The 15683-nt window shown below is 37.8% G+C and overlaps 1 protein-coding gene across 1 annotated transcript in view; it reads right to left on the minus strand.

Moving 5' to 3' along the window:
- bcr (BCR activator of RhoGEF and GTPase) overlaps positions 1–15683 on the minus strand; it is a 79593-nt gene that overhangs the window by 20572 nt on the left and 43338 nt on the right. Inside the window, exons 5-9 of the mRNA XM_088355728.1 lie at positions 14072–14257; positions 13098–13205; positions 10543–10603; positions 10413–10465; positions 8664–8804 (exon numbers count right to left, since the gene is read on the minus strand). Of these exons, the coding sequence (XP_088211854.1) occupies positions 8664–8804; positions 10413–10465; positions 10543–10603; positions 13098–13205; positions 14072–14257 (549 nt within the window). The remainder of the gene's footprint in view (positions 1–8663; positions 8805–10412; positions 10466–10542; positions 10604–13097; positions 13206–14071; positions 14258–15683) is intronic.

The raw sequence follows: 15683 nt of genomic DNA on the forward strand, positions 1-15683 counted from the left end.
AAACAAAAAACTTTATTGTCATGTAAAGATCGTCATTAATCTGATTTGATAAATTAATCAGAAGCAGTTGCTGATTCTGTTGATCAAAAATGATTCGGGACTATGTTGCGGATGTTTGCAATAGACAACAAACAAACAAAAAGATTTTTGTCCTGTAAAATAATAATTAATTGATTGATCGATTGATTAATTAGTTAATCAGAAGTTTAACGGCGACCAAATCTGTGGATTTGTTGATGTTTGCAAGAAGCGAGTAGAAAAAAAACAAAGAAATCAATTTAATCATAAAAGAACCTCATCATTATGTAAAAATATAATTAATCGAAATTGATTAATTAATTAGTTAATCAGAAGTTTAACGGCGACCAATTCTGTGGATGTGTTGATGTTTGCATGAAGCGAGTACGAAAAAAAACCTGAAAAATTTAGACATAATAGAACCTCATCGTCATGTAAAAATGTAATTAATCGAAATTGATTGATTAATTAATTAGTTAATCAGAAATTTTGTGGCGACCAATTCTGTGGATTTGTTGATGTTTGCAAGAAGCAGGCACAAAAAAACAAAGAGAAAATTTTAAACATAAAAGAACCTCATCATCACGTAAAAATATAATTAATCGAAATTAATCAAAATTAACTAATTAATCAGCATTTTAGCAGCTGCCAGTTCTTTGGATCGGAAAGATATCCAAAACCAACTTGTTGATTTGTGTGACAAAGAAGACGAAGAAAAGGATTTATAATAAAATTCCTTGTCATGAAATTTTTTTAGTTAATCTTAATCAATTAATTAATCTGACTTTTAGCAGTACAGTCAAGCCTTTTAGAACTATTGTGATGGCGTTTGCGAGAGGTCATGCAGAAAGTAAACAAAAAAAGTTTAAAGAAAAAATATATAGAGATATTGTCATGTACAAATTGTAGTTAATCTCACTCAATTAATTAATCTGACTTTTAGCGGTACAGTCAAGCCTTTCGCAACTATCGTGATGGCGTTTGCGAGAGCTCATGCAGAAAGTAAACAAAAAACAAAATAATATATATTGTCATGTAAAAAAACATAAGTCATGAAAATTCAGGACTGTAAATTCATAATTTAATGAAACTTTTGTGGATCGGAAAAAAAATTAGAAAACATTTTGTTGTTGTTTGCAGGAGGAGTGTAGAAAACAAACAAACAAATCAAACAAAGCGATTGTCATGAAAAACCGTAATGACTCTAAATCAACGCATCCGAATCTTCGAGTGGTTTTCCGTGCGGAATCAAAAAAGCCTTCTCGCTGATGTCAGACTACATAATGAGGCTGCATTAGCAAACTCGACCAACAGATGGCAGCCGTGTCAAGATAAACGTTCGACAACAACGGAACACAAGTCTAGCGTTTTGTTTCCTAACAATGACATCATCGATACAACTAAAAAATAAAAATGTTTGTTTTGTATTTTAAACGTCTTGTTTTTTTTTTCTCTAATCTTAAATTTTGCGCGGGAACTAACAATTTTTTTCTTTTGTCTTTGGATGTTTTTGTGGCGGTCTCAAGGGATGACGTCACACAAACCCAGGAGCGATGACATCATCGTCTCGATCTAAAACAACCCCCCCTCCCCGTCAACTCTGCCTCAAGACCATAATCCATCTGGGGCGATCACTTTTGTCTCATTTTAAAAAAATAAACATGAAAAAGGGCTGCAAAAATACAAAAAACAAACCATCCTCCCCCCCTCCAAAAAAGGATTCATTTAACCAGTTTGTTGATCGTTTTGCCGATTCATCGATAACATATGCACCTTTAGTTTTTCCCTGAAGCGACCGAACAAAATCGGTTTAATTGACCTTGAAATTTTCAATTCTAAAAAGATGTTATAGTATAATCTCAATAGCTGCACCGCTTATCCTCAGTAGGGTCACGGGGGGTGCTGGAGCCCATCCCAGCAATCATCGGGCAGTGGGCAGGGGACACCCTCAACTGGTTGCCAGCCAATCGCAGGGCACACGGGGACAGACAACTCACTCGCTCATTCACACCTAGGGACAATGTGGACCAGCCAATTCACCTGAAATGCATGTTTTTGGAATGTGGGAGGAAACCGGAGTGCCCGGAGGAAACCCACGCAAGCACGGGGAGAACATACAAACTCCGCACAGGAAGTCTGGAGCTGGATTTGAACCCACGCAGGAGGTTCCCAAGACATGAACTGTGCCGCCGTGCTGCCCGTTATAGAATAATAACTAAAAAAAACTATTAGATTAATTTGCTAGTTAACGACTTACTGATTCATTGATTTCATACGCAGCCATAATTGGAATTCCCCAAGAAATGTAATCCGAGAAAATCAATTTCAAACGTCAAAACATAGTTTTCGAAATTAATTTCACAGTTAACTCGTTGCCGATGAATTTGCATGCAGATGCACTCACAATTGAATATTTGCATCGGTAGCAACCAAACAAATCAGGTGAATTTCCTTTAGAATAAGCAACGTACCGACATTTTTTTAAAAACAAATTATGAGATTAATTTGATAGTTAACTAGTTACCGATTAATCAATTGCACATGCGGACGTACTTTCATTTGCCCCAGAAATTGAAGTTGAAAAGCTTAATTGTTCAAATCTAAAAATATAACCAATTTTTAAAAAAATCTAGGCGATTAATTTGATAGTTAACTAGTTGCCGATTAATCGATCTCATACGCAGTCATAATTGCATTTCCCCAGAAATACAATCCAAGAAAATAGTCAGAAAATAACGCAACTTTTTTAACATAAAAACATATTTTTCAAAAAAAAAAAAACTGATTAATTTCATAGTTAACTCGTTACCGATGAATTTGCATGCACATGTACTCACAATTGAATTTTTGCATCGGTAGCAACAAAACAAATCAGGTGAATTTCCTTTAGAATAAACAATGTACTGACATTTTTTTAAAACAAATTATGAGATTAATTTGATAGTTAACTAGTTGCCGATGAATCAATTGCACGAGCGGACGTACTTTCATTTGCCCCAGATATTGACGTTGAAAAGCTTAATTGTTCAAATTTAAAATTATAGTCGATTAAAAAAAAACATATAAACGCGATTAATTTGACAGTTAACTAGTTGCCGATTAATCAATTGCGCATGCGGACGTACTTTCATTTGCCCCAGAAATTGAAGTTGAAAAGCTTAATTGTTCAACCCTAAAAGACAGAATCAATCTAAAAAAAAAAACTAGGTGATTAATTTGATAGTTAACTAGATGCCGATTAATCAAATGCACATGCGGAGATACTTTCATTTGCCCCAGAAATTTAAGTTGAAGAGCTTAATTGTTCAGATATAAAAATATAATCAATTAAAAAAAAATCCAGGCAATTCATTTGTTAGTTAACTAGTTACCGATTAATCAATTGCACATGAGGACGTATATTCATTTGCCCCAGAAATTGAAGTTGAAAAGCTTAATTGTTCAACCCTAAAAGACAGAATCAATCTAAAAAAAAAAACTAGGTGATTAATTTGATAGTTAACTAGTTGCCAATTAATCAATTGCGCATGCGGACGTACTTTCATTCGCCCCAGAAATTTAAGTTGAAAAGTTTGATTGTTCAAATCTAAAAATATAGTCGATTTAAAAAAAAATCCACGCGATTAATTTGATAGTTAACTAGTTGCCGATGAATCAATTGCGCTTGCGGACGTACTTTCACTTGCCCCCGAAATATGAGTTGAAAAGCTTAATTGTTCAGACCTAAAAAAAATAATCAATTTTAAAAAAAAAATCTTGGTGATTAATTTGATAGTTAACCAGTTGCCGATTAATCGATCGCATATACATAATTGCGTTTCTCGCAGACAGAAACCCCCAAAAATCAGCAGAAATTGACAGAGAGCTTCAAATGTTCTCATCTAAATTCTATTCATCAAAATAAATGTGGGCGATTAATTTGATAATTAACTCATTTTCGATTAATCGATCACATATGCAATAATAATTGTATTTCCCACAGAAAGCAACCAAAGAAAATCACCAGAAACTGACCGAAAAGGAATTTCAAACATTCTTATCTTAAAATATATTCATAAAAAAAAAATCCAGGCGAATAATTTGATAATTAACTCGTTTCTGATTCATCGATCACCTCTGCAGCCATAATTGCATATCTCACCGAAAGCAACCAAAGAAAATCGCCAAAAATTGAATGTTAGGGAGTTTCAATGTTTCCCATCTAAATTCTATTCATCAAAATAAACGTAGGTGATGAATTCGATGATGAATTAATTGCTGATTAATCGATTACCTATACAGCATAATTGCATATCCCACAGAAAGCAACCAAAGAAAATCACCAGAAACTGAATGTTAGGGGAGCTTCACTGTTTCTCATCTAAATTCTATCCATCAGAATAAATGTCGGCAATTAATTCGATGATTAACTCATTGCCGATTAATCGATTGCCTATGCAGCCATGATTGCATATCCCAGAGAAAGCAACCAAAGAAAATCACCAGAAACTGACTGAAAGGAGCTACATATCTAAAAATATATTTGTTAAAAAAATGCAGGCGATTAATTTGATAATTAACTCATTCCGATGAATCGATCACCTATGCAGCCATAATTCCACAGAAAGCAACTCAACAAAATCACCAGAAACTGACTGAAAGGGAGCATCAAATATTCTTATCTAAAAATATATTCATTAAAAAAATGCAGGCGATTAATTTGATAATTAACTCATTTCTGATGAATCGATCGTCTATGCAGCCATGATTGCATATCCCACAGAAAGCAACCAAAGAAAATCACCAGAAACTGACTGAAAGGGAGCTTCAAATATTCTTATCTAAAAATATATTCCTGAAAAAAAAATGCAGGCGATTAATTTGATGATTAACTCATTGGCGATTAATCGATCGTCTATGCAGCCATGATTGCATATCCCACAGAAAGCAACCAAAGAAAATCACCAGAAACTGACTGAAAGGGAGCTTCAAATATTCTTATCTAAAAATATATTCCTGAAAAAAAAATGCAGGCGATTAATTTGATGATTAACTCATTGGCGATTAATCGATCGTCTATGCAGCCATGATTGCATATCCCACAGAAAGCAACCAAAGAAAATCACCAGAAACTGACTGAAAGGGAGCTTCAAATATTCTTATCTAAAAATATATTCCTGAAAAAAAAATGCAGGCGATTAATTTGATGATTAACTCATTGGCGATTAATCGATCGCCTATGCGGCCATAATTCCACAGAAAGCAACTCAACAAAGTCACCAGAAACTGAACTTTAGGGAGGTTTAATGTTTTTCATCTAAATCATATTCATCAAAATAAACGTAGGCGATGAATTCGATGATTAATTTCCGATTAAGCGATCGCCTATGCAGCCATAATTGCATATCCCACAGAAAGCAACTCAACAAAATCACCAGAAACTGACTGAAAGGGAGCATCAAATATTCTTATCTAAAAATATATTCATTAAAAAAATGCAGGCGATTAATTTGATAATTAACTCATTTCCGATGAATCGATCGTCTATGCAGCCGTAATTGCATATCCTACAGAAAGCAACTCAACAAAATCACCAGAAACTGATTATTAGGGAGCTTTAATGTTTCTCATCTAAATTATATTCATCAAAATAAACGTCGGCGATTAATTCGGTGATTAATTTCCGATTAATCGATCGCCTATGCAGCCATAATTGCATATCCCACAGAGAGCAACCCAAAAAAAAATCGCCAGAAACAGACTGAAAGGGAGCTTCAAATATTCTTATCTTAAAATATATTCATTAAAAAAAAATGCAGGCGATTAATTTGATAATTAACTCATTTCCGATGAATCGATCGCCAATACAGCCATGGTTGCATATCCCACAGAGAGCAACTCAACAAAATCACCAGAAACTGAACGAGATGTTTCTCATCTAAATCATATTCATCAAAATAAAAGTCGGCGATGAATTCGGTGATTAATTTCCGATGAATCGATCGCCTATGCGGCCACGATTGCATTTTTTTTTCCACCCACTCAAAGGAATGAATCTCGGACATAATTAACGTGACATATTTAAATCCCCTCTGGAATTATTGATCGGACTTTCCCTTCGAAAGCGACGAGCTCGCGTGGTACTGTTGAGTGGAATTACCCATCATGCATCAGTGTCAATCTCCCTGATGCTAATTTGGCATTGGGACAAAAGAGATTTATGGCGGAGTGACCGCGGGAAGAGAAAAGGAGGTTTTTTTACGATATTTATTGCTAATAAACGTTGACGGAGGCGCTCGACCTGCCCGGAGATTGATTTATTTCAGAGCGAAGAGAAAGAATAGTTTATGGCCGCAAACGCCGTAAATAAAATTCAGACGTTTATTTTTCGGCCATTTTGTCGCGGCAGGAGCGGGATTCCGTTCCGACGCATTTCCGATGAATCTAGACCAGGGATGTCAAACTCATTTGAAGTCGGGGGCCACACCATAGACCAAATATTCTCTCGGGGGCCGGACTAGTAAATTAGAGAGAAAGAAAAAGAGAAAGAAAGAAATAAGAGAAAGAGGGAAGGAAAAGGAGAGAGGGCGGGACAAAGAAAGAGAGGGAGAGAGCATGAGAAACAAAAAAGATAAAAAGAGAAGTCATGAGAGAGAGAGGGGGAAAGAAATCCAAAGAGAAATAGAAAGACAGAAGGAGAGAAAAGAGAAAAGAAAGCACAAAGGGTAGGAAGAGAGAAAGAGAAAAGGAAAAAAGGAAAGTGAGAGCAAAAAAAGTTACAAAGACACAGAGAGAGAAAGAGACAAAAAGCAACAGAGGAAGAGAAAAAGAGAGACACGGAGAGTGAAAGAGACAGAAACAGAGAGTGGGAGAAAAGGGGTGGAATAGAGAGAGAGAGAGAGAGAGAGAGAGAGAGAGAGAGAGAGAGAGAGAGAGAGAGAGAGAGAGAATACAAGTACCGTGTCTTTGTTTGAGGCACCTGGCTTTGGCAACATCAAGTTGCCATATTTTAACCTGCAGCTCGTTTTTCTCTTGCGCTTCTCTGAGTGTTGTCTCGGATGCAATCCCTTAGCGGGCCTGATCTGGCCCGCGGGCCGCCTCTTTGACACCTGTGCCATAGGATGTCAAATGGCTTATAACTTCATCTGTATGGAATAGTCAATCTTTGGTGAGAGTAGAGAGCGTCTTTGGTTTCCACGTGCAGCTTCATCAATCTTTGATGCTAAGCTAAGGGGGCGGGGCAAGCGCTAAGCTAGCACGTGTGGGCTGCAGTGGGGGGAGCCATTTTGCTATTCCCCCCCCCCCCCCCCTCCCTCCATCCTCTTCCCCTTCCCCTTCCCCTTTAATGAATAATTAACTGAGGAAGACCGGCGGCTCCTTGGCTCATTAGCGCCATTATGTACGCCGGTGTCGCTAACGTTTTCCATCAAATCGTGCTCTTCGTGTCCTCTCCGGAGATGACGGCGCCGTGGGGGGGCGAAGGGGGGTGAGAGATACGGGGGAGCGAGGGGGGAGATATAAGGCGAGCATCCTCTCCTCCCCCGTTGCGACCATATAAGGGCACGGGCTCGGCTCCGAGCTGCAGATTGGTGACGGGCCGGGGGCCGTCGGCTTTTTATCAAGGTGACTTCGAGGTCGCGGGGATTGAGTGGAGACGACAAACTCCCAGAACTGGAATTGAATATCCGTACTTGAAAAATGATACAAAAGCGGGGACGCAACAAAACAAAGGGAGAGAAAGTGTGAAGAAAGACAGAAAAAAAGAAATAAGAGAGAGAAAGAAAAAGAGACACAAGAGGAGAAAGAAAAAGGAATAAATAGAAAAAGCAAGAAAAGTCATGGTGAAAAAAAGAAAAAAACTAAAGAAAGAGAGAAAGGAAGAAGGAAGGGAAAAGAAAGAGAGAGAAAGAAAGAGAGAGAGAAAAGAACGAAGGAAAAAGAAGAGATAGGAAAAGAGACAACAGAAAAGATATACACTAGAGAGAAAGAGCCCGAGAGAGCAAGAAAGAGAGCAAGTGAGAGAGTGAGCGAGAGAGAGCGAGAGAGAAAGAGCGCGAGAGAGCGCGAGAGAGCAAGAAAGCAAGAGAGCGATAGAGCGAGAAAGAAAGAGAGAAAGGAAGAAGGAAGGGAAAAGAAAGAGAGAGAAAGAGAGAGAGAGAGAAAAGAACGAAGGAAAAAGAAGAGATAGGAAAAGAGACAACAGAAAAGATATACACTAGAGAGAAAGAGCCCGAGAGAGCAAGAAAGAGAGCAAGCGAGAGAGTGAGCGAGAGAGAGCGAGAGAGAAAGAGCGCGAGAGAGCGCGGGAGAGCAAGAAAGCAAGAGAGCGATAGAGCGAGAAAGAGAGCGAGAGAGAGAGAGAGCAAAAGAGAGAAAGAAAAAGAGAAAAAGCAGTAGGTAACAAAAAAAACAAAACAGAGGATAAAGAAAAAGGAATAATTAGAAAAAGAAAGTCATGGTGAAAAACAAGAAAAAAACAAGAGAGAAAGTTAGAAAGAAAGAGAAGACATAGAAAAAGAGATAACAGAACATATAGACACCAGAGAGAAAGAGAGACAAAGAGAGAAAGAGAAAGAGAGAGAAAAAGAGAGAAAGAGTAAGAGAAATAGAGAGAGAGAGAGAAGGAGGCAGGCTTCTCTGTTGTGGGGGCAACGGGGCGCTCTCACCTCCCCTTTTTTGACAGTCATGAGTTGCCGTCGCGGTGTGGATTCTTCATTGATGCTGGACAGGAAATTTTGGGAGATGCGAAGAGCGTCCTGCAGGAGGGGCTGGTCCGGGTGCCCGGGGGGAGTGTGCTTTAGCAAGTCCTGAGGGCAACAAAACAAAAAATGACATTTGCTTGAAAAAAATCCAACAAAAACAAGACATAAAGGTACTCTCTCAGCCCCAATTCTCAGCAATAATCGACCGGGGATAATGGATCGCGGCCAAAACAATGCTGTTCATTATAGGCGGGCCACAATGGCACGGTTCAGCGACCCGGACCCCCAAAAATATGCCTGTTAGCCACTGCTCTCTGAAATAGTCGATCGGGTATAATGGATTGCAGCCCAAACAGTGCAGTTCATTTCAGACGGGGAAGAAAAACAGCAAAAAAGATCCGCCACGCTACAAATTTGCTCCCTTAGACGTGTTATAATCACAAAAACACGTTTTATCTATGTCTATCTATATACTGAAGCCAAAACCCCCTAGTGGTCGTTGACTACAGTCAAGAACACACCCATACCGACCAAACATTCTACTTCGCTCTTCCCAACCTGACACCGAACATTGAACCCGCAGAACAACAAGAGCTGAGTTGCTGTGTCAGCAGAGAGCCCTCTTCTTGCAGCAATTTTTGATCAGGGATAACGGAATGTAGCAACAGGGGGGTGCTGTTCATTTTCGATAGAAGGAACAGAAAAAAAGAGCTGCGATGCAAGACAGACATTTGCTCTCCCAGCCCCCATTCACAGCCATAGTCATCTAGGGATAATGGAGTGCAACTGCAGGGGTGCTGTTCACTTTCAATGAAAGGAACAGGAAAAAAGAGCCGCGATAGAAGACAGACATTTGCTCTCCCAGCCCCTGTTCACAGCCATAGTCAACTAGGGATAATGGATCGCAACTGCAGGGGTGCTGTTCATTTTCAATGGAAGGAACAGGAAAAAAGAGCCCGATGCAAGACAGACATTTGCTCTCTCAGCCCCTTTTCACAGCCATAGTCAACTAGGGATAATGGATTGCAACTGCAGGGGTGCTTTTTATTTTCGATGGAAGGGACAAGAAAAATGATCCGCGATGCATGACAGACATTTGCTCTCCCAGCCCCCGTTCACAGCAACAGTCAACTAGGGATAATGGATTGCAGCCAAAACAGTGCAGTTCACTTTAGATGAGCCCTAACGGCATGCTTTCCCACAAAAGGGCCTTCCCCACGGAGAATGAAATTTTAGGCAGAATGAAAGGAAAAACACAGCCGCCGCACATGACACAAATGAGCTTCTCGGCCACAGCGCTTAGTAATAATTGACTGGGGATAATGAATCGTGGCCAAAACAGTGCAGTTTAACTGTATGCTTCAGGGAAAAAAGTGCAATAGTTGACCAGGGATAACAAATTGCGGCCACAACAGCAAATATCATCCTCAGTGAGTCAGAACAGCAAGACTTCCCACAAAAGTGCCTTTTGCCGGTGGTCCATGCTCACAGCAATATGAGAATGGGGATAATGGATCGCGGCCACATGAGTGCAGCTCTCTTTTTGATGGACAGAACAGAAAAAAAAAGTACACGCAGACCAGACAAAGATGCGCACTGCCAGCCCTTGTTCGCAGTGATATGCTATCAGGGATAACGGATCTCGAACTATTTTTCAACCCGCTTTATTCTTAAAGCCACAAAATATATACAGGCAGGCCCTGCACTACTCACATGAAGCACGAGCGTGCTGCGAGTGACTCTGTCCACAGGTTTATAAAGCAAAGCTGCAAAAACAGAGAAAGAGAGAGAATGGTTAAACCTTTGAAAAAGAGGATTTGGGGAAAAGGAGTATCTCGTTTACCCTCCAGAGAGTTCTTGGCTGTGGGCTCCTTGCAGTCTTTGGGGCTTCTCACCTTCAAGTTCTGTTTGGAGAGAAGACAAACGCTCTGATGATGGCCCAGTTCTCCAGTGCCCCGTGCACATAATAAAGAGGTTGAGAGGAGACACGACCAAGTTGTACTACTACTTCCATAGAAAATAAAAATATAATCTAATGAAAAACATCAATACTTAGAATCTTTTGAACAAGAAGCTTGAGCGATATAGCCAAAGTCTCTGGTCCCTAACACACGTTATGAAGAAGTAAAGAGGAGATACGACCAAGTTGTACTAATACTTCTGTAGAAAATGACAATATATTCTAATGAAAAACTTCAATGCTTAGAATGTTTTCGACAAGTCGTGTCAACTGATTATGGCCCAGTTCTCCAGTGCACATTATAAAGAGGTTGAGAGGAGACACAACCAAGTTGTACTACTACTTCTATAGAAAATAAAACATGTATTCTACTGAAAAACATCAATGCTTAGAATCTTTTGATCAAGAAGCATTGAGCGATTTGGCCAAAGTCTCTGGTCCCTTACACACATGATGAAGAAGTAAAGAGGAGACACGACCAAGTTGTACTAATACTTCTATAGAAAATGACAATATATTCTAATGAAATACATCATTGCTTAGAATCTTTTTAACAAGTCGTGTCAACTGTTTATGACCCAGTTCTCCAGTGCCCCATGCACAAGGTAGAGAGGAGACACGACCAAGTTGTACTACTACTTCTATAGAAAATAAAACATGTATTCTACTGAAAAACATAAATGCTTAGAATGTTTTGAACAAGAAGCATTGAGCGATATAGACAAAGTCTCTGGTCCCTAACACACGTTATGAAGAAGTAAAGAGGAGATACGACCAAGTTGTACTAATACTTCTATAGAAAATAAAAAATATATTCTAATGAAAAACTTCAATGCTTGGAATCTTTTTGACAAGTCGTGTCAACTGATTATGGCCCAGTTCTCCTGTGCTTCGTGCACATTATAAAGAGGTTGAGAGGAGACACGACCAAATTGTACTACGACATAGACAGAAAAACCAAATATATTATAAAGAGTAACCTAAATGCTTCAAACATCAAGTGTCGACTGGTTATAGCCAAGCTCTCTGGTATTATGAACAGGTGGAGAGATTACATGACCAAATACTATCAAAATTCAAATGACATTCTTATGAAAAACATACATGCTTTAAATCTTTCCAACAAGTAATTTCTGCTGATCGCATCGTATAGCGTAGCATCAAGTGACCAATTATTGTGTCTCTCCAGTCCCTCATGCACATTATGAAAAGGTTGAGAGGAGACATGACCAAGTTTCGCAATCACTTCTATAGAAATCCCAAAAGATGCTAATGAGGAAAATAAGTTCTTTGGATCTTCTTAACAAGTAGTTTTGACCGATTATGACTCATGCGCCTCGCACGTATTTGAAGAGGTAGAGAGAAGACACGACCAAGTTGTTGTACTCCTATTGTTAATCAAAATATATTCTAATAAGGAAAATTAATGCTTAGAATAGCTTCACCAAATTGTGTTAAGTGATCATGGCTAAGCTCTCCAGTGCCTCGTGCACATTATGAAGAAGCACAGAGAAGACACGACCAAGTTGTTGTACTCCCATAGAAAATCAAAATATATTATAATAAGGAACACAAGTGCTTCGAATAGCTTTAACAAGTAGTGTTAAATGATCATGGCCAAGCTCTTTGGTGCCTCATGCACATTATGAAGAGGTAGAGAGAAGACACGACCAAATTGTTGTACTCCCATAGAAAATCATAATCTATTATAATAAGGAACACAAATGCTTAGAATCGCTTTAACAGGTTGTGTTCAGTAATTATGGCCAAGCTCTCCAGTGCCTCGTGAACATTATGAAGAGGTAGAGATAGGACACAACCAAGTTGTTGTACTCCCATAGAAAATCAAAATATATTATAATAAGGAACATAAATGCTTGGAATAGCTTTAACAAGTAGTGTTAAATGATCATGGCCAAGCTCTTTGGTGCCTCATGCACATTATGAAAAGGTAGAGAGGAGACACAACCAAGTTTTTGTACTCTTACACAAAAATCAAAATCTATTATAATAAGGAACATCAAAGCTTAGAATAGCTTTAACAAGTAGTGTTCAGTAATCATGGCCAAGCTCTCCAGTGCCTCATGCAAATTAAAAAGACACAGTTGTTGTACTCCCATAGAAAATCAAAATATATTATAATAAGGAACACAAGTGCTTCGAATAGCTTTAACAAGTAGTGTTAAATGATCATGGCCAAGCTCTTTGGTGCCTCATGCACATTATGAAGAGGTAGAGAGAAGACACGACCAAGTTGTTGTACTCCCATAGAAAATCAAAATCTATTACAATAAGGAACAGGAATGCTTCGAATAACTTCACCAAATCTTGTTAAGTGATCATGGCCAAGCTCTTCGGTGCCTCATGCACATTATGAAGAGGTAGAGAGGAGAAACGACTCGGGCATAAAATCAAAACACCCCATCAATCGGTTTTACCTCGGAGATTTCAGAGAACTGCGTGTTGGCCTGGCAGCACTTCTCGGCCGTTTCCACGGCTAACTGGTAGTTGTCCACGAAGGCCCGGTAGACTCCTAACTGGCTGGCCTGCAAAAAGAGGTGCGTTTCAGATGCATCTTTGACTTTGTTCCACGGTTTCCTTCTTTAGCCACATTTGTTAGCCACTTAGCTTGAGTAGAAAATGTGCATCTCCTGAAAAATACTGTTAGCTTCAAAATATCAAGAAATAAAACTATGTGAAAAAAACTACAGAAAAATATGAATGAAAATAAGACTACAAGACAATAAAAATAGAAAGAGAAAATGAAAAATGAACAATAAAGAATGTAAAAAATAAAAACATCAACAACAACAAGAAAAAAACAATTGTAAAAAATAAAAAAGAAAATAAAAACAAAGAAAAGGAAAACCGTAATAATAATGATTAAAGATGAAAAATAAATTACAAACACAAAAAATAAAAACAATACAAATTAAAAAGAATAAAACAATACAAAGACATAAAAACTAATAAAAACTAAAGTAAAAATATAATAATGCAAAATTATAAATAAAGTGAAAAACAACCAATAACAACAAATAAGGAGACAATCTAAAAATAAAAAAATGAGAATTAAAAAGGAAAAAAAAAGAAAAATGAAAAATAAATTACATATAAGAAGAAAAATAAAAACAATACAAATTAAAAAGAATAAAACAATACAAAAACGACTAATAAAAAATTCAAATAAAAATATAATAATGCAAAATTATAAATAACAAGTTGGAAAAACAACCAATAACAACAAATAAGGAGACAATCTAAAAATAAAAAATGAGAATTAAAAAAAAAAGATGAAAATGAAAAATAAATTACATATAAGAATAAAAATAAAACTTTGCAAAGAAAAACAACCATAAATATAAAAGTGAATAGGACGACAGGAGGGCCAAGGCGACGCAGGGGGGCTCACCAATTTCTGGAAAAGATCTCCGACCCTCTGGTGATGGCTCCATTGCTGGACCCGGGGCAGGAGCCCGTCGTAGAAGTCCTTGTGGATCTCGAAGAGCTCGGGAACTTTGAAGAAGATGGTCTCGATCTGGGACGCCGACAGCACCGGCTGCGAGGTGGTGGCCGCCGCTTTCAGGGGCTTCATGGGCTGAAACCCGGACCACATAGCCACAACCTCTTCGTTATACAGCGCTACCCCTACTTACAAATCTCGTTTCAGGTTACAAAGTAGCTAAATATTGCCCCTAGTAGCAAAGTCCTTTCAGGATACAAAGACCGTACAGTACGCTCCTGGTGCTTATGCAACCCCAGCATGCTCTTCGTGTCCCCTTACGCCCTATAAACGGTCTACTTTATGGTTCTGCTACAAAGAGCTATCATTCAATGGACCCCACCAAAGACATGCACAAAGTGAACAGGGAAAAAAGAAGAAGAAGAGACTTTTTCTGGCCATGGAAACAAAGCAAGAGATTATAGATAGGTATAAAAACGCACACCGCCGTGCAGGAGGAGTTCATAAACGACAAAGAGGAGGACACAGCCGTCGTTCCATCAGCACAAATTAGAGACATTTTGGCAAGTCTCGGAATTGGTGGAAAGAAAATAGCCAGAAAAAGCGCATTTTCCAGAGCCGGCAAAAGCAGACGTCATTGGATCAGTTTTAAAAAAAAAAAAAACACCGCTAAGGACTAGTAAACAAGGAGGCCCGTTAAAAGGTAAATGAATCATTTCATGATGTCCTTTTTTCTTATTTTTTACACCATGTGCTTCTTGTTTTATGTTGATTATGCGGTAATCTAATTTATGTATTTGTTTCATGTTCTGATGCTCATTTATGATTCATGAAAAAAATATTCTGTTGCGGTGCTTGGAACAGATGAGCACATTTGCATTGAAAAAGCGTCTCTACTTACAAATGTTTCAGGTTACAAAGGTACTACGATTTAAATCCGTAAATAGAGGTACCACCGTACTTAGATTTACCGTAATCATTCGGGTAGACTGTTTTTTTTTCTCTTTTTGTTTGTTGATAAATAAAACATAGAAAATATATATAATTATTGTACGCACTATTAACATTTTTTCATTTACATATCAAAAAATAAATAAAAATAAATAAATCCTACGAATATCTTGGAATTTAACTTATTAAATTTAATATTTTTATGATATTTATTTATTTAATCAATATTCAAAATGTAAATTACTATTATGAAAGCACAACAACAAAAACCAAATATGGGTAGATATTGATAAAAATGATTAAATATAAAACTAATTGTAATCATCCTGAATTGGTCCAGTATTTCCTTCAAATATTATGTAACTTAATGCGACATTGACATATTTTAATTTAATAATATAAATGTAATTTTTATTTTAAAAGCTAAATCATTAGTATGAAATCACTAGATAGATAGAGATAGATGTCTAGAGCGATAGATGCCTAGATGTCTAGTTGTCTAGATGCCTAGTTGTCTAGATGCCTAGATATCTAGATAAATAGATCGATAGAGATAGATGGATAGAGACAGACAGATGTATAGATAGATAGATAGATAGATAGATAGATG

Source organism: Urocampus carinirostris, chromosome 16 (assembly GCF_059441175.1).
Source record: "Urocampus carinirostris isolate Australia breed hairy pipefish chromosome 16, RoL_Ucar_1.0, whole genome shotgun sequence".
Taxonomy (NCBI): domain Eukaryota; kingdom Metazoa; phylum Chordata; class Actinopteri; order Syngnathiformes; family Syngnathidae; genus Urocampus; species Urocampus carinirostris.